General features: G+C 42.5%; 1 protein-coding gene across 1 annotated transcript in view; it reads right to left on the bottom strand.

Annotated features, from left to right (window-relative positions):
* PTPRG (protein tyrosine phosphatase receptor type G) overlaps positions 1–26,937 on the bottom strand; it is a 408,755-nt gene that overhangs the window by 61,526 nt on the left and 320,292 nt on the right. The window contains exons 9-13 of the mRNA XM_055804321.1: positions 20,686–20,870; positions 18,589–18,697; positions 16,819–16,868; positions 13,719–14,514; positions 5,651–5,783 (exon numbers count right to left, since the gene is read on the bottom strand). Of these exons, the coding sequence (XP_055660296.1) occupies positions 5,651–5,783; positions 13,719–14,514; positions 16,819–16,868; positions 18,589–18,697; positions 20,686–20,870 (1,273 nt within the window). The remainder of the gene's footprint in view (positions 1–5,650; positions 5,784–13,718; positions 14,515–16,818; positions 16,869–18,588; positions 18,698–20,685; positions 20,871–26,937) is intronic.

Genomic DNA, 26,937 nt, shown 5'->3' on the forward strand with positions numbered 1-26,937 from the left:
AGAGGCATTCTCAAAATCAACACACAGGCTCTCAGAAAGTGTTACCACCTAGCATCCTACACGAGTGAGAAAACAAGCAGAATCACGAATATTTTAGAGTAAGCTAAAAGCGGCTTTTATCATTGAAAGCAAGCAATTTTACAATGCTCTGTAAATTTGCAATGTTTCTTTTTCAATCAGTACAGTAGATGAACAACACATTGTGTACTCATAAAATAAAACCTAGAGATCGGTTCAAATAACAATTTCAGCACTTTTTACTACCTGCTACAGGCAGAAGCTCTTCTTTCCTCCCCCCCCCCCCCCTTAAAACTGAAGACTGCCTTAGCTATGGAGCTGTGCAAGTTCCCCAGAATTTAAGACCAAAAGGCAGTTTTCCAAGGCATGGTTATTCGACATGTTCTTGGTCTTACGTTGCAGCTTTCATTTTTATATTACACGCTGATTTACAAATACGGTTGACCAACCTTCTTCAGTGCTATTTTACCAGTGACAGAGCTCAGATGCTGAAATATTGAACACCTGAGCTTGCTCCCAAGTGAGATCTTTGCCACTGAGTTCAACAACAATACTGTCAAACCGTAAGTGACTTGGCCCTGGGTCACACAGAAAATCAATGACTGAGTCAGAAAAAGAACCCACATCTCCTGGTGCTCAATGTCATTTCTTCTGCAGAGAAAGGCACTGCCAGAGAAGTACAAGGCTCTGCCACAGGACCTATCTCAAGGATTCTGTTCAATTCAACAGGATGCTTAATAAAAATCTAAGAAAACTCTCACTGTCTACTAAATTATATAGGGTTTTGCCTAAGGAAAATTAAAGGCATCTTTTTCCCAAGCTGTCTCACACACACACATGACTATAAACAAGCAATGCAAGCTTGCTTGCTCTTTCAAAGGCAGCAGCTGTGTTGTTCCAAAAATCCCTCCTGAATGTAAACATATTAGCACTGTATAAACAGCTTGATTTAATAAGAAATGCAATACAATATTCCCGCTTTGTCTTTGGGATCACAATGTTGATGGCAGCAATAATTCAAGGTGAATTATGGTATCTGTTCCAAAGAAAGAAAAAGAAAACTCTCCAGCTATAGTTGTGGATTAATTTCTTCCTCTTAGCTGAAAATGAGAAATGGCTATAATTTAGTTCCCATTTAAAAGTTGCTGTTGGCTAAACTCTAAAATCTTAATTGCTTCTTAATATTCTCTGCTTATTTTTCCCTTTGAAAGCACATTCTATAGGATTGTAGTGTTTAGATTAAAAATCGGAATGGAAAACAAAGAATGGAAGGTCTCCAGTCACTCCTAAAAATATGTATTGTTTTTTTTTTTCCTAAAATGACAGAACTTAATGTGTATCGAAGTATTTTAGCTGGTTTCTTAACTCTAGTCACCCTCCTGCACCTCTGTGAAAAAGAAAGTGGCACTGACCGTGGGTTTCCCTTAAAGTGTCAATGCCCAGGACTTGTTCAATTTGCAACAGAATATAGAGGAAACGCTAGAAAAACACGTTTCAAGCCATATTATGGCTCAGCATGCTATAGGAACTTACCTTGTTACAAAATAAACTGAAGTCACACTCAATCCCTAAATACTTTGGAGGTCACTACCAAACACACTCTGCATTTCTCAGAGCTTGTAGAAAAGGCTGTGAGAATAACAGTGGCAAAGACTGCAGACAATCCAAGTCAAATTTTAAACTGACCTTGAAGAACTGCAGAAGGATCTCATGATACTGTGTCTAGGTATAAAATCACAGATGCAAAACAAATGCCCAGAAATGCAAAACCTAATGTGCTCGGGAAACCACACCTCCCAATGCACACGTTTTAACGGCCTCTAGATGAGCTAGTAGTGCTCCAGTGAAAGATCCTAAAACCCCAGTGATTAATTCTTAGAAATATCCAGTGGTTGTCCCTACAGCACACAATTTCAGAAACCAGTATGAAAGGAATGAAAGCAGCAAAAGAAATATTGCTGTGTCACTGCAGAAGCAAACGTTGAATCTACATGTTGAGTAGAATGAGGATCTGGTCTCCTCACACCTTTTCTGTCTGCTAAGACAAATTCTCTACTCGATGCTAAAAGAAACCAGTTGCAAGCACTAGAGGTCCTGGGAGCAACAGTCCCCTTCATAGTGCCCACAACAGCTCAAGGATCAGCCAGACCAGCTTTTCCTCAAGAGCAATCAAAGGTGCATGGAAGCAAACTTAAAACTACTGCTGACACTGTCCCTCCCGGCCAGGAAGCCCAACCACCAGCCAGCGCCAGCAGACGTCGTGGGGTCCTGGTCATCCCATGATGGTGCTCTCCTCATTGTTCCGGGATGAAAGGCAGCACAATTTTTGCAGCTTCATTATGCTGACCTAGTTTATTTTCCACTCTACCAACTTAAAATCACATAGCCCTCTTTGCACAGCAGTGCCATTAAAAGCACTGAATGCAGGAAACTAGTAGAAAGGTAATTCAGAGCTGCTGCTTGCCTGCAAGTTCCCATCCCTTTTCATTACTGAGACAGCCACCATGCTAAAAAGACAGAAGTGACCCTTTCGCTTCAACATCAATCATATTCTTTCACCATTTGTCCAGGATCCACACGGAAAAGGAACTGAGAACAGCAAATTACCTCTGCAAATAAGGGAGTCTTGTTCAGACTCAGCACAGATAATTTCCAAATATATTCAATTACAAGAAGTCTCTAATGAACACAGCATGGAAGCTAAACAGCTAAAGAAAGGAAAAGCTTCAATCAAACAATGACTGCTTCCTATCACTCTCCTTTTCAAGTAAAGGGAACACAAAATGAAGCTTCCTTGCAACAAGACATCATCACAAGACTTATTTCATTGCTCTATCATGGAATGAGTTACGAAAAATCTAAACAGAGATAAACACTTTGCCAAACCTTCACAAACAACTTCCCTAACTCCTTATTTTGGTCCCTGAATAATAGGGCATTGACGCAATGCAAACAAGCAGAAGGCTTCTCTCTGCTTCATTGTTCTGCTTATGTCACCTCTGGTCTCAAATCATCTAATCCCACAAATGCTCAAAAATGCATAAGTGAAAATATCATTTGTTTTATCTTCAAAATGTATTGCCAAAGGGTAACTATGTCTTTTCTGCATTTTCTAGTTCTTTGGGTTTTGTTCTGTAATGCTTTTTCTCACATCAAAACAAAGAGCTGCTGTGCAAGAAAAGACCCCTTGGTCCAGCACGCCTGTCCCCTTGAGGGTTATCCTTTCATAACGAGGGTTTCTCTGCTGTGCACTTTAATACCATGTTTCCCTTACTGAAATATCTGTCTCAAACTCGTTTTCATGCCATTTGCTTTGATGGTGTTATTTAGCAAATTATTTCATTATTCCATTACATTTTAAGCAAAGTATTTCTTCCTGGAAATCCAGACCACAGTTCCATTCAAACTTGTAAATTAGACTCCACTGTGTTTGAGGATCTTTTTTTTTCCTTATTTTAAAACACTCACAGAGATAAATATTTTATTTTTCCTAAGGAAAGGTAATCACACTGAAAAGGGCACACAAAATGCTGTGTTACCACTTGAGTGACACGGTCTGCATAACGTGAAATGTTACTGTGGACAGTTTGTGTTCTGCTTGCTTGTTGATTTACTCTAAAACACACATTTACCTTTTTTTTATACACTTTTACAAAATCCTCAGAACTATGAAGCTAGACACAGGAGATTATTTTGAAGCCAGTATACATTTGCTCAAGTTTATTGTTCTTCAATTTGTTCTTCATATTTATTAAAAAACTTTGACTGCTACATGACGTACTTTCCATGTTTATATTAATTTTTGACCTCAACCTTTTTTAGTATTAATCTTACACAAAAAAATTGATCCACCGCTGTCAAGCATATTAATGACAGTGTTTGTAATTTTACCAAAGCCACTAATGAATGTTAACTACTCATGCGTATTATGGAGAGCAGATAAGAAACAATTATTGTCCATATGCAAAATAACAAACATTACTGGAAAAGTAATTGTGTTTCAGCTACAGTTTTCATGCATCTTTCTTGATTTATGTGCATGTTTGTTATTATGAAGCACATAAAAATTTTATGAGGATGGTTAGGAATTTTGAAGAAAAATGTATTTAACTTTAATGAACACATCTTAATTTTAGACTTGAGTAATATTATGACTATAGTGGAAGCCAATTTTTATAAAGAATTAGTCTCTAACTATTGGTCACTAAACTAGTACTTTCCAACTTTAATATCTTCTCAGGGACAGTATTGTTACTTTTTGAGTGAATTAAATGCTATTTTTGCAATTATTTCTCTCAATCCATTAGTGAAATTTCAGGAAACGGAAGTGTTTTCCAAACAATGAGAGGTACCAACATTCTTGTTGATAATAGCTGTTAGTGTTTCATTTCAAAAACTTTCCTCCTTAGACGAGCATTTTGTATCAAGGCAAGAGAAATATCACTGACCCCTCGTTACAGCGCTTCAGGATATACCATATTCCTTGGGATTGCCTGGTGTGAATGTGACCAAGTTTAGTCCTTCAGATGAAGGAAATATATCTTGAAGGACAGGACACTCCAGCGGGATCTTCAGAACCTTGCCAATTTCAGGTTTTGTGCACATATCACACAATGTTATTCATTGTCTTACTGCAATGATGTTAAATTACTTGCAAATGTTAATAGAAATGATTTTCACAAGACTATTGTCACCTGTTTATTAATATTCTTTCAAATGTTCCCAGCCTCAGCAATTTGGCCAATTAATTGTCAGTGAAATGGGTGCAGTGAAAAACAGCTTGGTAGTATTTTTAATTAAGTCTACAAATACGATGATCAACGGACTGCTATTTCTCATCAAAGCTACTTTTCTGTGTCATATCTAATCAGATTTTAAAATAATTCCTAAATAACTTCTATGAGGTTAATCCCTGGTTAATTTTCAGTACCAGACAAACCAAGCGTCTTTGGGTTCTGGTTCCGGCACAAGAAGGTGTTTCAGCTTTTAATTTACTATAAGTGAAGTGGGGATGGATTTATTGATGCTAATCCTAGTCTCCACCACCGAACCAATGTCCATTGGTATAAAGGACAGTATCTCTTTGTAAGAGGCAATTTTTACTTTCAAGACCTTGCAGGCTGCACTTGTGAACACTTCACCAATGCTAAAGAACTCTTACTCAGAGCACTGCTATACAACGGGCAACAAGCTTATTCCCCTTTCTTGAAGCACAACCAAAGGAAGAAAAGAACTGCCTAAGATCACACAGGAGGTCTGTGGCAAAGCCATACATTGAGCCAAGGCCAGTCTCGTCGGGCTTTTCTCCCACGACCACATTTCCTGAAGGCCAAGACAAAGACACCTTTTTATAACTATATTACAGGACCTAATTGTGAAAATATTTGTTGGCATTACAGCTGGCTCTACCATTGCTAGAGCTCTACCAAGCTCATTTTCATGACACAAAAATCAATATTTAAGACAGCTGAATAGTTAACCAACAGAGCTGTTCTGGCATCCAGACAGTTATCTAACGCATCTATCACCGTAACATCTAGTGAAATAAAAAACACAGGACCACGTTAAAAAACATCACCTGAAATGTGTTTTAAATCATAATCGGTTTCCAATCAAAAGGAAACAGGCTCACCTCCAGTAGACAAGCACAGCAATGAGAAGAATGAGGCACACGAAGGTCAGGGCTGAGACCACAATAAGTGGGATGATCCATTCCATTTTACCAGGAGAAGGTCTCGTGGCCATGCTGGAGCTGTTCTTGTCAGCTGTGTGAAAAAACAGAACAAAACCAATCACTAAATGGAAAGAGAATTACCGTATGGACCAACGTGTAAGCAAAACACATGGCTTGTCCATTTTACATGGTATGAGTAAACAGAGCAAAGATCTTCTGACTGCAGGGTGGGAATCCATTCGTCTTTAGTCTGAGACATGAGAGCACAGAAGTATGGTGTTTATTGCCACAATATGGCTTGGATTTTACTACTGCCTGTAATTACAGTCTCATAGACAATTTTAGGACTCTATCGTGCAAGCACCTATTATCAGATGTGGAGTACCCCACTAAGTCATTTCACCACGGTAACAAAGTAAACACTTTGCTCTGTCATCAGTGTTTGCAGATAAATGCGTTCTGTTTCTCAACACTACAGGACAGTCCTGTTTGCAAAGCTCGGTGTAATACTTTGCTTGAGAAATAAATTTCTTGGTAACTATCTTAAAATAAAAAATCCTCAACATGTTGGGTGTCATGTCACATCATTTGCAGAATTGTCACAATCTGGTGAGTTATTGCATACGAAAGCACTTTTTAGCATATGGATTGTCAAGATGGATGGATGAATGAATGGATAGGATGTGTTGTAACTGACAGAAGAAATCATTACGCCACAGCTTTTGAACAAAATTAGAGTTGGTCAATATCCTGAGATCTGGCTGAGTAACTCCATTTCACTTTTTGCGTGACATCTCATTAAAATTACTTTATCATCTCTAAGATGAATATCTAGAGGTTCTACAAGTACTGGAGCCAATGAGCATAGACACAGTATCAAGGTATTTCGAAAGACATCTAATTTGTGCAAATTTGTGTAGACTTGACGAATAAATTGTTTTAGACAGAATGATAAAAGAAAAATACAGAAGCAGATTCTGTATCTTCTTCATGTTTCCTAACAAACAGGCGGTAGTTGATCAATACCTGTCAACAGGACGTAATGAGAAAGGATTAGCGTAAACAGCTTCAGATTTCAGCATGGATTGAAACATGCGCACTTGACTTCTTCTGCTTTTTAGCCTCCGTGAGTCTTTCTTTACCAATGTGCTTCCTTGCCCTTGTTCAGTATTGTATTATCATATCTTCTGAAACTGCTGCAAATCCTACCAGAAGAACATAATTGCCTTTTCACCATAGGCAGGCAAAACACAGATAATTGGAAGTCACCAGATGTCACATAATATGAAGTCATACTCTATTTTAATAGCATTTAGATTATACTCCTCCATAGGCAGGAGTAAAATTCAACTAACATGGAAGTAAAGGTTAATTGTAAATGCTTTTTCCTGACTGCTGAAAACAGAGCAAGGCTGCAGGCTGCTGCAAGCCCAGCAAGAAATCTTTCTGGTTTTAAGAACTAGGTTGATGGAGGTAATGCCCTTTAGCAAGCAGCCTAAATGAGGTGCTAATCAGAGGGATGTTTGGGGGAAGTGAACGTGCACTTTGATTGAACATCTTTGATTTCCTTGACTAGCAGAGAATAAGGAAAAGAACAGCCCCAAAATTAGAGCAAAGGCTTATTCTCTGTTTTTGCCAAACTCGCAAAAATCATAAGCCCTGAGGCATCGGTTTTTATCAGTGCATTTCAAATCATTTAACAGCATGAAAAAATTAAGGCTGTGAGGTAAGTGTTACTAATCAGAATGGTAAAAGGGACAAAACAAAAAACCATGCGATGTAATGAAACTTTGTAGGAGAGCCAAATAGTCCCACCACCTTACATCCATTAGGGTGTTGCTTCATTTCTCTCCAAGGACAGTATTCTGTTTAGTTTCACCTCCACATATTTCAACACAAAAACATATGTTTCTGTTTGCATGGGAAGAAAATGAAATTCCATTGTAAGCACAGCATGGGCTGAAGTCCCAACGCACACTATTAAATTCTGCAGTGCTCACGATGCTCCTCTTACTCAGTCTACTGTGGAGAACAGACTTATCTGACCCTGCCAACTCCCTATACCGCAGATGTGAGGATAAGAAAGCGTTCAGTATGCTGTGTGCCAGAATAACAAATGCCATTCTCGCCCCAGAATTCCAGTTGGGAATGCCCAAGCAGTGATGTGCTTCAGAAAAAAAGAGACCGTTCCTGTGCTGGCTTTGAAGAAAAAGTCTTAGGTGTTCTCCACTGCTTAAGTAAAGTGTTGAGAGAGCTTAAACAAACCAATGCCAATACAAATTGTACTAGAATGACAGCTGGGGCCAGAAGCACAGCAGTACAGCTGGAGTGCTGGCGCCAGTCTCTTGAGTGTCATGGCAGAAGAGCCTAACAAAAGGCAGCACACTGGATAACTTGGAAAAAGAGTTGAAGAAAATACACACACACAAAAAAAGACAGATCTGAGCCTTTATAGCTTCCTGTTCTCCTACACAACAAAATATTATAAAATAAAAAATAGTCAGCATTTCACTTTTTTCCAAAGCAAGAATGTTGAGGCTTGGTAGTGTCAACAGCATATCGTTGTAAGTGCCCACCATACGCTGTACTTTGCAGCAGGGAGGGGGAGCTTAAAAAATGGACCAGGAAACTCCATCTTTGCTAAGAAATGTAAACAGTTTCCAGTGGCATATGCCTTCGTTGAATTAATTCAGTTTGCCTTTTAATGGCTTGGAATTCATCCCAGTAAGAAGGAATAAAAATTATTACAGCATATCTGTTTCAGGAGGTCCCACACGATACAAGCCCTGGCACTGATAAATCCACTCCTGTGTCTGGAAAAATCCGTAACTCCTGTGAAACACCCATTCAGCAGCGCCACCCAGCCCCTGGATGGAAGAGGCCCTGGCACAGAAAGTGTTAGAGGGCGTTAGGCAGCAAGGGAGGCTTTGGCAGTACAACTCTTGCACAAAGGTCAAGGCAAGAAAGAGGCATTCTACAGTTTGTGAAATGTACTGTTTTTCCTTGTATTCTCGGTAATTGGTTCCTGAGAATAGAAACATGTTTATTTCCCTTAAGTAACACTGCTGGCTATAATAAGCAACCATAGCTGTAATATATAACCTATCTACCTTTATCATCCCTTGCCATTGCACAAACCGCCAGGACAAAGTTCTGTTTGTTGTACTGTGACAGATACTGTTACCGATGACAATACACGTGTTCTGCAGGCCAAAAGAAACCCCCTGCTGCTGAGCTGTGCTTCACACCATCCACTCTCTTAAAAGTCACCTGCTCATCTTCCCTTGTAGTAAATAAAACCACAGACTTACACAAAGGTATCAATTAATTCTGGAAAATAGTAACGGCCATATTAATAAACCATGAAAATGCAAACCCATGTTTCTTAAAAAAGTATTACCTTTGATACAAGCTCATGCATTGTGCAAATATTTTCTCCCTGTTTCTTTAAAGACATTCCTGCAGCAGTTGTACTTACAGGCTGCGCACAACTAAGCATGGCTTTTCACTGTTTTGTAAACAGATGCCAATCATGTTTTATCTTGATGTGAGATATCTGAAATTCATGCTGTTTGCAAACGTCAAATAATTCAATTCTTTTATTGTCAAGCCATTCCACTGTTTGCTTCTGTACGTTGCCATGCAAAATGGCTCAAAATGCCACCTGAAAATACAGCTTAATAATCCTTGCCATGTATGGAGAAAGAAAGAATTACACAGATGTTTAATTATCTTAATGAGGTTATCCCCAAAAGGCTTTTTTAACCTCAGACCTGGCAAAGGCTGTTCCAAAAATCAAAATTCAGTCTCTGCTAAAAGCATACATCAGGCTTGAAATTTAACCCTGCCCATCATCATCTCTCTATACAAAGCCCTTGGCAGAAGTGGGTGAGCGCGGAGGGGTGGGAGGACCTGGCTGAAGTTCGGATCAAGGGCCAAACCCACATCTCTGTTCTCAGTCCCAGCTCATGACTCAGGCCAAAGCCCCGACTTGGCATCCGTCACTGCTCACAACAGCCCACCAGTCATCTCCTGTCAAATGCAAAGGATCTGTGTAACTGTCCGGCACACAAACCAAAATTCTGTGGGATAATATCTACTTTAGCCTGATTAAACTGAATCATGCTGTTCTGCCCCCCCCCCCCCCCCCCCCCCTTTTTTTTTTGTTTTGGTGGGGTAGAGAATTGTTCTAATTGCTGTTCTTCTACTGTTCGGGTTTCGGAGTGGCGGACAATGCTGAGCAGCTGTGTGGGTAACAGTTGCAGATCAAAGGTACAATTAGTCTAATGTGGGCACCAAAACAGAGAAAAGGATGATCAGGAAAATGAAAGAGGAGAATGCAAGCAAGCGTTCAGTGACAGAGGAAAATCATTAGCATTGGCCGATACCACCAGACAAGAAGAGGCCAATGCCATTTGGAAAATAATGACACGGCCTCAGGAGAGGTGTGTGTGTATGTGCGTGTGAAATAAGCACTAAAAGAAAATGAGCCTTGCTGTACTAATTGGCCTCGCACTTTCCCTGTAATTTCTCATGTGTTCCCTGTTCTCCTCTAATCATCCACACTCATGAGTACTTTCCCATTCAGTTATCTCCTTACAACTGCTAATTTGATGCTATATAATTAATTTTACAAGTGTACATTGTTATGAAACAATTTTCTACTCTTTAAAATGATTAAACTTCCTACTCACAAAAACATTTTTGAAACCTTGACAGTTTTTCAAAAACTGCTTTCCTGGAGAAAAGATGCATCCAAAAAAGTTTCTGCCCTCTATGGGACACAGTAAGCTGCAGGGGTTCTTTCTGCCCACTTTGGAAGTGGCCTTCACACTCTTTTAACTGTCCTGATGTTCAGGAATGCTTCCAGACACTTCTGGCAGTGTCTTCTCAGCTTCGCTGGTCGTTCTCTTGATCTCAGACTTACCTTGTTATGGAAAACCTTTAAGGCCCTTTCTCATAGGAAGAGGTCTTGCTTATGTCTGGAGTTTCACTGAGCTCAACTCCTTGTGTGAGCTAGGTCAGGTCTGTCTGTATGAATTGCAAATGTCCAGATGACCGTGGAAAGCAATGAATCTGAAGCAGCTAATCTTAGGCTCCATGCTAGTGTTTGATCGATGGGACAATTCGCCAGCTGTGGGTTTTGCTGGTGTGTGTCTTTAGTAACCTAGATCCAACCCAGAGGAAAGCTCCTTCTCCTGCGTTCCCAAGAGTTTTCTCACAAGGGTGGCACTGCCAACAGGTCAGCCAGACCTTACTCGGACACATCTGGTAACATATTTGGGCAAATTCTGGGTTAGGTGGACTACAGTATCCACTGCAGAAGACTGGTGACATGAGATGCAAACAAAAGGACTTGTCTGAAGAGACTTTGAAGGACAAGGTCCTCACACCTGGTACAAAGAGATTAAAACTGAAAACCTCTGTCCAAAAGCCAGTAAGAAACATCTTAAAATGTTCTCAAGAGTTGAAAAACACTAGCCCTTCTCAATGTCTGGACAGGGAGTCATCAGGTTTGTGATGAATATATCTTCTTCCACCTGGAGGTCAAGGACAGGGAATGAACATCTACCCCAAGGAAAATGGCACAAATGGACCCTTCTTCATCTCTGAGTAGCCATTCCCAGCCCTTTAGCTGTGATTGTCCTCTTCAGGACACTTGAGGGGCCTGGGAGAGGCTTGTCTGATAAGCTGAAAATATGTTACCGTTCCTCCTCCCCATCCCAGGTAAGTCACCAGAGTTTTGACTAAGATTTAATTTAACTAAGGTTAATTTGGATGAAACAGGCAACCTTTCCCACTTATCTTTTCCCCAGCTAACACGTGCTGGTTATTTCACATGTCATTTCCTACTCATGGAAGCCATTTTTGAAAGACATAGTGATCTTAGTAAGTTATCCTTCCTCCCCATATGAGCATGGGAAACCTAATTTGTGGAGTCCTTTCAAGACTAATTGTCTTTGCGTGCAGTCTTCAGGCATGGTCTCTTCAAGCCTCCAAGCCTGCCAGTGAGCAGAGCTCTTAAAAGAGTCTGTCTAGTGGGAGGCAAAGCTCTGAACCACTTTCAGTGATAGTTCTCTACATGCTAAAAAGAGATAGAAATCACTACAGACTATGGGGATACAATTCATAATAACTAGTAGGAACTTCTTGGCAATATTAATAATATTTCTTCATCTCAGCAATTTTCATCCTTTTCATCTGAATTTCACCATGGAATAAAAACCAATCTAATAACAATCCTTTCACCATGAGCTAAGAATTAAGATCAACTACCCATCCTTCCTCCAATTTTTTTTAGGCTGAGAATAAGCCATGAGGCCCTTTCTAGGTTTTATATAAGGGACATTGTACTTAGGACATCCAAGAAACTGGCACATAAGAAACAGGGAAGCAGAAGGCAGGAAGAACCAAAGAACTATTCCAGAGGCAGATTTACCCAGGCAGACTGAATTGCTGGGGTTTGAAGCCAAATACCCAAATGGTGCTGAATGCTTACTCTCAACATTGCAAAGCATGGCTAGAAAAAGTTCCCTCCTTCCTGATGAGAAGGTGGTTAGGGCAAGTGGCATGCTGAAAGCTGACTGACAGGCATCTCAGACCACATTCAGTGGGAGCACTGGACTTTGAAGATTTTCCAGTTGAGCAGTAAGAAAAACAGCAGTGTATTTTTTTAAAAAAAACATCAGTACAACCTGGTACAGGTTTCTTGGCCTCTGCATTGTTAATCTGTTCCCTTACAGAACAGTTATGATTCACAGCATTAGAGTCAGGTCAGCATTTCTGTAACAAATGTTATTAAAGATTGGATTTAGCTTTGTTTTTTAAATTGGTTCTGAGCTCTAACTGAGTGCACAACGTTTGCATTTTTGTGCTTATAAATGCAGGGAAAAATAAGTATGTAAGGTTTTTTCACAGTATTCTAACTCTAGAGCAGCTTTGATGGAAAAACAAAATTACAAAACAGTCTGTAGATTAGCAAAATAAACAATAAACAGTAAAAAAAACCACAAACCCCAAACAAAAAAATGTGCACTGCCTTATAAATGCTGTGGTAATACACATAATCACTCAGATAAACTCATCGCCGTATCTAAATCTCAGTCCTTACTCTGCAAAGAAATCCATATGCATGTACCCAATTTGCTCCTTGCATTTCTAAGATCTGTTTTCCTCACCAGTGCCTGGAGGTCCCCAAGCAGAAACATGTGCATATGGACTGGACTTTCTTCACAGCGAGCTGGGAGCACCATAAGATACCTGCTTGCATAGGCGTGTGCAGCAAATCCTGGCCACACAGGGCTTGGTGCACACGCAGATCACCTGGGCACGCTTCCAAAAGGTCATATTTGCTGTGTACATACTGCGGAGTCGGTACATCCATCCAGAGTTGGCGGGTACAGGAGCATTGGTAATTCTCATCAGGACAAACACAGAAAATACGTGAACTCTGCCTGGCTAAGATATTCTTTTTTCACAGGAAAAAAAAGAAGGTAAACTCGAGTGCGAAAGGCTTCTTGTCTTGGAAGATCAGAACATGCAGGTTTTGTGGTGAGAAATAAGTGATGATCCTGTATTTGGAAGAATATCTCAAAGCCCAGTCAGGGAGAATCCTGCAGATAAACTCAATTAGCTTACAGCATATATAGCAACCGCCCCGTGAAACACCAGCCAGCACAGCAACTGCTCTTCCAAATTAATTTCATAGCCATAGTTCACTGCATTCCTCTCTCTTAGTTTTTTTAAATCTTAATGCAGTGTCTTAGGGGTTAACATTTTCCTAAATTTTCTCTTCTAGTAAGCTACGAGAACCATAAATCTGTCCCAATAAAATAAAAGGATAATCCTTCCCCCTCTGGTCAACCCAGTAACAATGTGTGGGTTGGATCCTGTGACGACCTGCCCACTGGATGAAGCCAGGCACCACAAAAACATTCTATCTACTGGAAATCAGTAAGAAATTTGGATTGTGTACTTTTCCAACAGTCTTACATCAGTAAAAACAGTTTTCCTGGAGGTCACTCACCTGGGTTAATGGTGATGAATTTGTTATCTGAGGGGTATTCCTCTGGAAACTTGTCCTCCTTTGGGGGAGGTTTTCTTGTTGTCTCTGGTCTTCTTGGGATCTTCTCCAGGTAAAGTTCGTTGGTGAAGGCTGGTGGCACTTGGGTGGAAGGGAGCGGCTGGGGCTGAGCGCCTGCTTCAGCAAAGCTCTCCTCCTCGGGACCTCCAGCCGTGGGGGCAACATTTTGGTTTGGCTCTTCACCCGATATGGTTTTATTTCTTTCCTCCTCAGCAGTCCGGTTGGGAGAAGCCACGGCCACGCTGGGCTCTGTGCTATCGCGTGCCTCCGCAGCCGCCGTCGCCCTGTTTTTCTTCTTCTCGGCATCCTTTTCTTCCTCTTCCTCATGCTCCCGCTCCCCATCCTCGCTTTCGCTCTTTTCATCCTTCTCCCCCTCCTCAGCTCCCTCGCCGTCTTTCGTCAGCGCTGAGTCCCGCTCTGGTCCCGGAGAGGCGGCCGCGGCGGCCTCGGTGGCAGCCACCACCGGGCGTCCTGCCTGCTTGGTGGGGGCGGCCGCTGCAGGGAGCCGGGTGGGCCACACACTGCTGGGGAAGGAGGAGATGCCGCCGCCGCTGAAGCCCAGCCCTGCCAGCAAGGTGCTGGTCACCACTGAGGCCACGGTGGCCTGGCTGCCGCTGGAGGAAGGCCCCATCCCTGTGGCCATGGACACGAAGGAGAAGGGGAGCCCCGAGGAGGTCCAGGTGGAGGAGCCGGAGCTGATGGGAGCCATGTCGGCTGAGGAGGCAGGAGATGCTGTGGGCTTGAGGAGGTCACCAGCAGCAGAGGGGAAGAAAACACAGCAGAGAGCATCAGCAGAGGCCCCAGCAATGCTACCTGGGGTCATTTTTCTTTTGCTTTTCCCTCCCTTCCCACATTCTGGTTGCTACTCTTAAAATGAGACTGATGGCAGGTGGCTGCAGGGCTGAGCCAGGGACGGGACATGCCACACAGCTACACAGCAAACCACAAATTGGGGAAACCTCCCTGCATTCGCCGCTTGCAAATAATCATTGTCATCAAAACCCTCTTTATCTTTATCTTTATTTTACAGTGGGACCTTCTCCACCCACGTCACCAGTGACTTGTGAGTAACATTTTCTCACAGGGGTAAAGAGGATGTAAAGGAGTTTGAGATTAGCTGCATTACTCACAGTGTTGTAATCCTTAGAACACACAATTTTAAAATACAGCATTACATAAGGGCTGTCCCAAAATAAGGGCTGTGCTGCCAATGTGAGCATCCGTGGCTGCTGGGTCTGCTCTGACAGGGAACTCTGGCTCTTCCCACACACACTGGCAGGGCCTTGAACGGTACTATTTTTATTTCTTTGATCTACCCATCAGCATTATTCTCCTAAGGACCGATGCTGCAGAGAGGCATCGCTCTCTTGGGAAAGACCAGCAGCACGGCCAGCTGGGCACTCATGAAGGACTCGGAGAGCATCAGGAGCACTTTGGCAAGTAACCACGACCTCTCAGGACCACCAGGCTGTGGCAGCCATGGGTAGACCCAGCTTTCCCCATCCACAGGGTTCTCCCTGTCTACCACCAGTGACCCAGAGCCAGGGCTGGCACTGCCCACTGTCCACGGGGGAGCTGAGAGGAAGCAGGGAATGAACCATCCACTGTACATCCTCTGCACCCTGCCACTGTTATTCTAACGTCAACCCAGTGCACGTATGCTCACATGCGGGTCTCTGGGCACACGTGTGTATGTATGCTCCACCAGAAATAAAAAACCTCGGTATATACTTAAAGAACTAAAGAAGTCATTTCCCTTCCTGAATTACATGTAGAAAAAGACACTGGAGTGAGTTAACTAAGGACAAGCAGTAATTCTGTAGAAGAGCTGGGGTCAGCAGTTCTGCCCAGACAACCTGAGCATGCTCCCTCTCTAACTTACTGAAAAATGTCTCACGTTACTGAATTCATCAGCGAGAGGAGCATTACCTGGAAAGGTATGCGTCAGACAAGGACAAACAAGCGTTAAAAAGGTGCTACCGAACGTTGAACAAAACTGTAAAATGTTTATTTTTGGAACTGAAATTTGTAACTTAACAGTATTTCTGCATCTTTCTGCAATTCCTAGTTTCAGTCAGGTCATGCTGCAGCAAACCAAGAAAGGCTGCTTTCTCACGTTGTTTTTGACCAGCTGCAATCACAGAGAACCTGAGATCTCAGAAAAAACCCTGTGCTTTGGAGAGTTCAAGCCAAAACCTTAAATAAGCATCTAAACTTTTGGATATTTATCAGTGTCAATCCCTAAGGCACCGTAAGATTTGCTTTTCACTGGCATGTACAGTCTCAAAGCTGGCCTGAGTATTAAAATTTGACGGCAGATTTTGTATGTCTAGAACACCTCTATACATCATTAAATAAACATTAATCATTCAAATTCAAGCTTTTTATGTGTTATTTGCTTACTAGGGAGTATATCAAACTGGAACAGAATAAAACCAGAAGCAATGTACTTAAATCGTATGAATCCAGCCCATAAATCTGACTGAACACTTCAGTATACCAAAAGGCAAGAAATTTAGGTTATGGATAGTTGATGTTAAATAACTTAATAAGGTGCTTTCAAAACTGAAACAGTGTATTCCAGTTCTATTGTAAATAATTTTTTTGATTGATTGAATGATATAAACTATCAACTTTTCTGATTCTGGAATACAACAGGCAGCTTCACTGACTCGTTACAGTCTCACCTGAATTAAAAGTAAAACAAAGAGCTTGTTAAAGCTTTAGTCACACAATAGCCGGTATCCCTGAAGCAGTGGAAGAGCAAAGATGCCGGGCGTGAAGCCCCGCTCCTGTTGCATATACTTCTGCTCACGCAGCTAATAAAAGAAATTCAATTTATTCCCACAGTCATCACCAAGATTACAAATCCCCTCTCAGCGGGTCGAATACGTATTTGGGAAGATATTTTTTTCTGACACTCGGTTCTCCCGCCGCGGCCGCCGGGAGCGGGCGGCAGGCTCAGCCCCGCCGCAGCTGCGCGGCCCCCTGCTGCCACCTGGCGGCGCCCCCGCGCCCCCCACTTACCGCGCCCCCCACTTACCGCGCCCGTTTTCACAATTCGGGTCCCCTCGAAAATTCGAGTCGTGTTAGCTGAGAAACAAAGAACAACGCTGTGTCAGCGGGCCGGCAAGGGAGGCCTCGGTAAAACTGCTAAACAACTGCCGAGCAAAACGCGCGCGTGGGTCTCAGCCTGGAGCAAGAGCATCCGGGCTCGTTGGGTACCACCTTACCTCATGCTTGAGGCTAAAGACAGATTCGGTTAATTACTCAGCCCTGGCAGTGCCGGTGTGAGGGCACTGTCAGAAAAGACATGCTCTCCTTCAAACCCAAGTTGGATGAAATGTCCTGACTGGCACAGGAAGCAAGAGCGGCTGACAATAACAGTTTTTTCTGCCCTTATGATAATATCATTATTTATTACTGCTTATTATCTCAAATACAACTATATATATAACTATATATATAACGATAGCCTGTGAAGAATGTTTTGAAAGCTCAAGTGGATTCTTTTTCTAGATTAGATCTTGGGTACAACCAAAGACAGGAAGAACAGCTCTCTTTTGGGGAGATACAGAAGGAAACGCGGCATCTACTCCCATTGCAGATGCCATGTATCATTTCCACTGCTTTGAACACTGGGCCAGAGTTATCAAAGAGCATCCAGCAAAACCATCAATAATGACTGACTCTTAACTGTAATTAAATAGGTATCATGGTCAAATTTCAAAGAATTTTTCCATTCTATTATCTGCCAAAAAGAGGCCATAATCAGTAATATACAAGTTTTGGTCCTCTGCCTGGCACTTAAAGTGAAGGCTAGAACACTATGCTGAGATACTAAGAAACTGAGAGCTCCCTATGAGATGCTTCTTGGATAGGACATCTCTTGACTCTCCCCTGCTCTCTCTGCAATGCTGCTAACACCACAACAGAACTACATTGTGTCCACAGCTTGATATTCTTTGGATGCTAAGTGCCAACAGAGTAGGATTAAAACCTCCACATTTTCCAAATATCACACTGAAAAATGCCTCTATTACTTTGTTCCATATACAGCATCAGACCCAACTGACTTTACTCTTTGCTTCATCTTAAGGATTTAAATTTTTTACTCTCTGCTTGTTTTCTTCTTCCATTACCCATTCTGAGGTTTATATATCTGTAAACTGAAGTGGAAGGAAGTGCTCTCAGCAGAGGTGAATTTTGTCCTACTTAATAAAATAGTAGTAATAAAGTCCCAGGAAGGACCAACAAACTTCCGTACTTAGAAATCTACAAAGCATCAAGTTCTCCCACCAAATCTCAGCTTTACCAGATTTCTCCAATACAGTTAAAAGGAAGTCCATGACAAAGGACAGTTTAGCATCCAGTTCTTTTGCTTTCACTTAAATATGTATGTCCTGGAAATTGCTGAGGTTTGCGTGCATGGTAAAACCTGAACATCTCCACATGTGGTTGTCAAGGTAGGACTGATCTCCTTTCCTTTTTACATAAGCCAGACACCGATCAGACTCACATTCTGCATAGCTGTGCCTCTGATGCGTAAGCAGTCTCTGATGAATTTGTTTGAGAAAACTAGTACTGACAAAAGCTCTGAATTCTCCTAAAACCTGACAGCAGAGAGGTATAGGCAAACTCCCATCACTAGAAATAGGACTCTGATAAAGTCACTGGCCACATCTGAAATTAGCATTGTCTACATGCATTCAAACATCTTCTGAAATCATTCGACACCATATTGCATGCTGCAAAGAAAATGTTAAACAAACAAAGAGTCATTTAATGTAAAAATATGTATGTGGGGTTTTACCTTGAAAGAGCATAGTCTGGCTAAAGTCACTACGCATTTCATTTCGGCAAACTGCTTGAACTCTGAACAGATAAAGGATGTCAGGTGAGACATGGCTAATGATGGCCTTCTGTTTAAAAAAAATAGATATTATTCAGTTTTTTACCCCCACAGTACTGTCCACGATCAGTTTGAAATATAAAAAGCATTGTGCTAACACAGGACATTTATGCCATGTAAGTCAAACTTGTTTCTAAACAGAAATATTCACTGGTCCCCCGGGAGAGGGCAAGGCCAAAGTGATGCACCCAGACTCTGCTGACTCTGCCCATGAGAAAGAAATGAACATGTCCCACATCTACTGTCATGACAACCTTCATACCTGGAAGTCTCTGCTCTCCTCAGAAAAACCTAAAACTCAAATATATTTGATCTTAAAGGAATTAAAATGGAATTTTTTTTACAGGTGCAGATCCAAGTCCCAAATATGGGATAAGCCCAGAAAAGTCATTGCATGTTCAAACTGACTATTTTTTTTGCAACAAATTGGCTATGGCAATTTCATGCCAGTGGCCTGTACAACGTGATGGCTCAGCACTCTGGCCTGGGATGTCCTTGTGTACTCTTAGATCTCAGATCCTGCCCTGCTGCCTTCCAGATACTCTCTTGTGCTGCCTTAGTCCACAATCACATCATTTAATGTCTTGCAGCAGACAGCAGAAGTAGCCGTGTGGGGCCCTTAAAATACCAGTGATCTCTTTTGCAAAACACCGTCTAGCACTGGTTCAAGACGGGACAGCCCAACTGTCTCTGCCAGAGCAGTGAAAGGAAACTGCACTTTCCTCGGAAAAAGTTTCCTACTTTTCTTGCCTCTAGAAAGCTGTCATTGCTTTCTTAACCTCCAAGCTCTGCTGCACAGCACAGGGTCTCACCGCAATTTATTTCCAAGCTATCACTCCATCACATCCCCTGCACTTTTAATTATTTCTTTTACATAAAACAGGATGCTTTCACTGTGCCCACCTCATTTTTGCTGATTAAGGCTCTCCTTATACCTGATTAAAAAAAATCTCCCTTAAGAGTGTGAAGTTATGACAAGAGAGAGGTTACAATACATCATAACCTTGGGTGCCTTTCAATAGATTCCTTTCTGATTTTGTGAGGCACATCGCTCCCTAATGTGACCCAGATAACAATGTCTAGTGGGGAAATTGAAAATATAAATGGAAATGAAGTAAAAGAATCTTCATCTAAGGGAATAAGAGAGGTATTATTGTATAACTGATTGAATGGGCCCAGAGGACTGTGTATTTGAAAAAAAATACGATAACAGTCATTAGGAATAACACTCTGCTGCTGCATTTTTCATGTGCATATACAATTACTGATTTCATTATTCTAGAGGCTTTCTTTGATTAACAATAAACGGAGGCCTTTCAAACCTGAATATGTCACTTTGATTTTATATGCAGAGGATGTTAAAGACCAGTACAATACTTGCTTCAACTTAGACAAGAATGACAAGCAGATCAAATCCTAAATGGAGGAGATTGATCGGTGTTTCCATCTGTGCTGGAACTGTCTTGCTCTTCCCTCTTTTTCTGCCACTGCCAGACGTGGGCAGTGCTTGTACAGGGCCACTCCATAATAATCTTCTAGCCCTGACCACGCAACTCCTACCTCCTAGCCCTTACTGCCAGAAACTGCTCTGAAGACTGCAAGGGGCTATGCACAGTGAAAAGCCTGAGCCCAGGAACAGATTCTGGGGGATCAGACTTTTTATGTGAAAATCTGTGAGCTGAACACAAGCCACAAGGTATTCAGAGTCTAACTATTTCCCGAGCCAGCTGCTTCTCAACAACAGTATATGAAAAAGTGTCTGCAGATTTAGTCCTTTATTCACTCACACGAACTATAAGTTCACACTCCAGTGTTGTGGGTAGTCTGTTAGGCAACGTTCAACTAATGCTGAACATTTTAATAGCAATTCATTGCAAGTCAAACACTAGCTTGTCTATAAGATAACAACTGCTTTCCTCCTCTGCTTCCTTCTACTGAGAAAATAACAATATAAGGATAGCTTGATACATATGTCTGGGGTGGATGCTGTGGTTTTACCAGGTCCTTGTCACTGTCCTTGGTGAAAGTCTTCTCCTTTTCGTCTTCATTTTTAGTCCAGCTATAGGAGATCATGTAGTTCATGATTGGAGGGTGGTAGATAGTTTCTGGTTGGTTCCAAGTTACAAGTAATGCTGTCCTGTTCACCGGCTGCACTTTCATGTTGACTGGGGGAGTGCTGCAAGCTAAAAAAAACAGAAGGGAAAAATATGAGGGTCTCTTAAATAACCGAGAGAAAACAAACAGGAAGAACTGCGCCTCACTCTAAGAGCCGGTTTTTTTCTTTAATGCCCTTGCCTACGGTAATAGCTTAGACTGCAATCCACTGAGACCAATGGGATTTAATACCACCTGCAGCTGCTTTCCGCGCTCCAGAGTAAAGGGAGTGAGAGAATCCATTTTCTGCAGGCAGGTTGCTTAGTTCTCAACTTACTTTCAGTCCTGACATTTACACATACACTTTAACTTGGTCACTTAAGAGCTCTGTGCTGGAACATTAAGAAGCCCAGTCAGCCTGAGCCCCAGCTCCCCTGGCCCACTGCCTCCTGCTGCATGAAGGGGGTAGATGCTCCAGCGTGCTCTGCAGGCACTGGAAATACTTGGAACCTCTGAAAATGTGACACTGTTGTGTCACATACATGACTATATTGGTCAGCATATACCTCTTAACCTGGTACACTTTTGCACATGAGCAGAAGTTACTTTATACTCCTCTTTCTACAGGTTTCCCTTCATAGATTCTCAGCTGTATGTCAGTAAGGTATCACCAGCACAGGGGAGAGCATCACTTGATGGCCCTTGGCCATCCCCTTCTCACAACAGGCTGGGGAGCCCTCCGAAAGCCCTCCTAACCCTGCCTGCAGGCGGGGAGGCAGGAGTGACTCCTCACTCCGGCTGAAGTCGGTGGGAACACCAGCACAGGGATAACTTAAGCAGCGGCAAACCCACAGCTCCTGCTCGGGGCAGCCACCAGAGCCCAAACTTCTCCAGGGAAGCCCAAAACCAGCCCACGCGCCTCGGGAGGAGTGGGATGTGCAGAGCCCGCTCGCTGAAGAAAACGCTTCTGAAGCCGCTGCAATGCAAAGGTCAGGTACTACCGAAGGACACTAGATGGCGCTCATACGCTATCGAAAAAGTACATCGTCCGCTTCCCAAACATAAAGGGTTTCGCTTTTTTTCCAAGCTTTAAAAATAATGTTTAAAATACACAACTGAGGACAGATTCTCACATTCTCTTTCCCAATATAAACTCTGAACCAAGCAAAATACCGTGCAATGATACCTAAACACAGGTGCTGTGGCAAAGGAGCTGCTCTTTTCTGCCAGGGAAAGTCAAAGTGTCACCCAGCCTATCAGGCTGACACTGTTTGCAGAATTATTTTTCCCAATACGACTTTTCCATTTAAAGCCAACACATTCAGCTTGTTTGCACTCTGCAGGTATGTGACAGTGTGTATATTTGGCCATTATTTCACTTCTAAACTGTCCTGGCAGCACTCAAGGGGAGAAATGCCTTCCTGCGCCTGGACTTGCAGGTTGGTCATGCAGCAATGCTGTTACATTACTGGAACAGCTACAGTTCCTAAATAAAAATGATTAAATGCTGTAAACACCAACATTACCAGTGCAATAGAAAAATACCTGTCAAATGCATTTGTGCAGTTATAACTTACATTTTGTAGCTAGCCTGCACAAGAGAACATATATTGCAGAAATACACTTGGGCAGGAAAGATCTTTGGTGCTTGCTCCTGCCACGAGTGATGACAGTCTTGCAGTTTTACAGTAGATCGTTCTGCTCAACCCAGAAGAATGATCCAGCAAAGCAAACAGACCCTGCAGTACCTCAAAGCATTGACAAACCGAATAGGAGTCACTATTTACACTGAGTTGAAGGAACCCAAATGGCATCCTGCTGGCAATGCCACAAAGCCAGAAAGAACATCTTGGTGAGCTGCCTGCAGACCCCTTCCCTCCTGCTCCCTTCCTGGTCTCTGCAGGGAGCCCGTGGAGCCAGGGTGCTGCAGAGCACAGCACAAAGGTGGCTGGGACCCAGCCGAGAAGGCACCGCTGGAAGTAGTTGCTGTTGTCCCTCTTTACAGAGCTTCACCATCCTTGTTATGCCTCTCCATGCCCACCTCCTTCCACTGAGATAGGCAGATCCGTTCTCACTGACATCACTTTATTGATAACTGCACCAATAAATCATAACTGCCCCCTTTGGAGACCTTTGCCATCACAGAATTACGCTTCAAAATGCCAGACCAGCCTTTGTCGTTCCACCTAATCAAATCCTACCAGATATAGGAGCCAGACCTACAAGTCTTATCCAGTCCTCCTCCTCCAGGAGGACACGCAGTGATGTATATATTTAAAATAATCACGCATCAAATTGTTTTAGAAATAATTCAACCAGGTAACCTTAATGAGAGACAGAGACATCTACCTTGATTGCAATACCCCTCCGAACCATGGCTAGCCAGCTGTTTTTCAAGGGACCCCAAGCCACCCTTGGGAGCGGGGACTGTCACGTCCTCTATTCCATGCCACTCTTTGCAGCCAGCTTTGATGCCACTCAGAAGAGCTCATGCCAGTCAGAGAGAAGAAGTGGGTATTTTCCAAGGGTAAATAGGAGACTGCAGGCTCAAAGTTAGGAGACCCTCCCCTGACCCTGCACCCTGACCCAAGGTCATGAGAGCACTTTTAAGCAGCTGGGGGACTTTAATAACCTCACTGAGACAAGTTTTGACAAGGACAAACCTCATTCACAGCCAGCTAAAAGGAGACTGAATTTACACTACTGCTATTTCACAGTAAATATTACAAATTTTTCATGACTTAGTGTGACTTTGTTCCAATTACTCCAAGGCACATAGCAGTAGCTGATGTAATTAAGTAATAACCAACCTTTTCTGTTCAGCTACTTTTTTTTTTTTAAAGATTATGAACGGGCAAAAAAGAAATCTTTTTTATAAAATGAAACATATGGTTTTATTAATTTAACCAAACCTGCTCAGGACACAATGGAATGAAAAAACCCCCACGTTTGATCCAATAATTCAATTTGATGATTTAATTAAAGTGATACATAATAACGTAGCAAATGTCTGAAAGGCAAGAAAAAAAGTGCAATGATTTGACCATCTATAAAACAACTGGCATTTTCCAGAGATCTAATTTTCCTTTCAATACCCTGTGTGCCTTGGATTTTTGAAAGAAGATTACAAGAGTCATAGGCTCCTCATTTTCTGGGGTTTTTTTTAGATGCTAAAGAACCTATACTGATTTTGCAAAATGTGTACCTGAAGGACAAACAGAAATGCAGAAAGAGGTTGGGGCAGGGAGGGAGAAGTTTGCATCTTCCTCTGAATTGAATCAGAACACACTAAAGAGAAACACAAGCTTTTATTTATTTATTTATTTTAAAACCCCAAACAATAAGCCAAAGACAACCTGTGAATTCATGATTGCGTGAGAAAAAAGAACCACACCCAACAACTAGCATCATTTCACATTGAAATAGCATCTCATCTATTTTTAGAAAAAATATTACTAATACTTTTTCTAAAATTCAGATTCTAAGACATAATAAAAATATTGAGGGGGCTTCCAGGATGTCTTTCTGTGTTGTAGTGCAATACTGAGCAGATACCTGAACTGGCCCTGCGTAGGTGTAGCAGGACACCAAAGCCACTCTGTCCTGGCTAGCAGACCGCCTGTGCCAGTACTCCTGGAAGCAGAGATGCCTTGCCAGGGCCACAGGGCATGCCTCGGGGCAGGCAGGAATGCCCCGAGCATGGCACACCTGGGACCTCTTGGAGTGAGAAAAGCCCCACTCCCTCCTGTCAGGGGTGACCTGAACTGGGAACCTGACAAACAAGCTGGGTCCTGCCTGATGGAAAAGTCCTGCAGAAGAGGGAGGTTGCATGGGTACATCTGGAGGAAGCCCTCTGACCTGACACAGGGCAGCCTCAGCCGATGTTTCCAGCTGTTGGCCATGTGTGGGGCTGTCTGGGAGTTTGCCACAGTCTTTTTTCCCTGCAGATTAGCCCACTGGGGAAGGCAGGGGGCAAGCCAGTATCTTGGCTAGGTTTGTCTTCCAGGGCTCAGTCAAGCCTGGAGAAAACCTGTTTGCCACTCGCAGACAAATGTAGCATGCTAATACAGTCCTAAGCGCTGGCCAGGCCAGCCATACAGCAGAGAATTATTTTCTTCATGTTAAAAACATTCCAATGGGCTGGAACAAACAAAATTAATTTAACAACTCTGCATTCATCTCTCCCATAATTTGATTTGTATGTTGTATTTGGCTATGTAACCTCCACAAGGCTTTCCTAACTGAAGCCTGATAAAGCTTAATCCAAAAGCTGCTGGCAGCTCCATTTCAGAGAGTTGAAAGACAAAAAGGGGGCTTATTGTTTTGCAAAAACTAACCACTGATAGTAAGGCACACCCATGAATCAGAAAGGTCATCTAAGAGAATATTACAGCTTTATTTTTTTCCTAAAGAAAAAAAAAAAAAAAAAGAAAGCAGCCTCCGTTTCTCTTTCAAAGACAGAAATGCAAAACCAGCCAAACTTTCTGGGTTTCATCATGCTTTTTGTATATGCTACCTGCAGTTATAAAAAGAGCCATTTAGGGAAAGTTTGAGAGAGTGCAAGAACTGCATGTCGGGTTATTGCAGGTATACCTTCTTCCTGTGAACAGGTGCCTCATATGATGAATCCAGTGGCATGGGGCTCACAGGGATTTATAAAATCCACTAAAAATGTTCTAAGTTAGCTCTTCCATGCATAAAAATGTCACTACTTTAAAGACAGTTATTTCTAGCTGTGCTATTCCCTCTTTTGGAAAAGCCCACTCTCTCCCTCCTGCTGCATGTCTCAGCAATGCAAAATTGCTGTTCCTCTCCTTGGTACTGTGGGATACACATTGTGTGATGAAACCCTGACAATTTTCAGCACAGAAAAGCAACATGCCAGTGAAGTCCTGTATCCCTTATGGCGAGATAGGCAGGGATCTTCTAAGTCAATTCATACGTGGAGAGAGGAAACACTGGCATCAGGATGTGCCCATAACACATTGCTGGCTCAGGACTGAGCAGGGGTAGCTAAAACACAGGGGTAAGGGTCTTGTCTTGCTCTGGAAGTCAGCTCCTGGCTGCAAGATGAGAGAGGCTCCAATTCTCCTTTTTCTTACTGATCTGGATATATGTGGGATGAACAGCAGGGAAGAGTGTTTCTCCCTTACAAAGTCGGAGCACAGAGGATGGTAGATGGGGAATTTCTTCCTACACGCTCAGTAGGAGAAAAACTGAAAGGTCAGTATGGGGGGTTTCATGCCTTTCTTCCCCATAAGGACAAAGAAGTTGGTGGCCAGGCTCTCAGGGGAGAGAGGGTGTTTTTTTCCCCTCTGCCCCAGCACTGGGAAGGAGCTGGAAGGTCCAGTCCTGCTGGACAGAGGACAGACAGACCACTTGCTGCTGTTGCCATAATGACACCTAACTCAGCCAGAAGTTTCCCAGCTGATTTCAGAGAAGCCTGAAAAGTGTCACCAATGCCTGTGCTATCAACAAAATACTGCACCAAGTTCATCCACCCCAGCAGCCCCCAGGAACCTGACTGCAGACAAGACAGAAGCAATGCCACCAACAGAGAAGGGAAGAAAAATAGTTTCAATCGTATATATGTCTATACACACACACACATACATATTCCTTCTCATTATTAAATGCTCAAATCTTCAAATATGCCCTGAAGCAGAAGTATGGGTCACACTGCAATGAGAAAACTCACAGTTGCTTTCAATGCCATGCCAACAGCGTTGTGGTAAGGGAAGTGATGCAGCACCAGATTCAGCTGCCTTGCGTTGCTGTGACTCAGTGGAGAAACTTGGGAAGAGACTCTGATCCATAACAAACAGCAGCATTCTTTGGGCCGTCGGATTCAATCTCTAGAGTTCAGTGAGGGCCGTGCTCCCAAAGGATAACAAATAGACTACGAGGCTCATACGCAGAGACAACACAGGCTTTAATACATAGAAAAGTGCTATGAGGCATACTTACAACATTTCCCCTTTCTCTTTTTACTAAATGTTTGCAATTCTTTTGCTTTGCTTTAGTGTACATCGTTAACTTCTCAGAGTGCTTATAAATGACATTATTAATATATAAGGATAATTGCTTCAAAGAGAATCACGCATTTTTCCTTTACCTTTGCCTGCACTTTGCCAGCAGGCATTTGCAGGCTCTGGA

The sequence above is a fragment of the Falco peregrinus genome, chromosome 5, assembly GCF_023634155.1.
Source record: "Falco peregrinus isolate bFalPer1 chromosome 5, bFalPer1.pri, whole genome shotgun sequence".
Taxonomy (NCBI): Eukaryota; Metazoa; Chordata; class Aves; order Falconiformes; family Falconidae; genus Falco; species Falco peregrinus.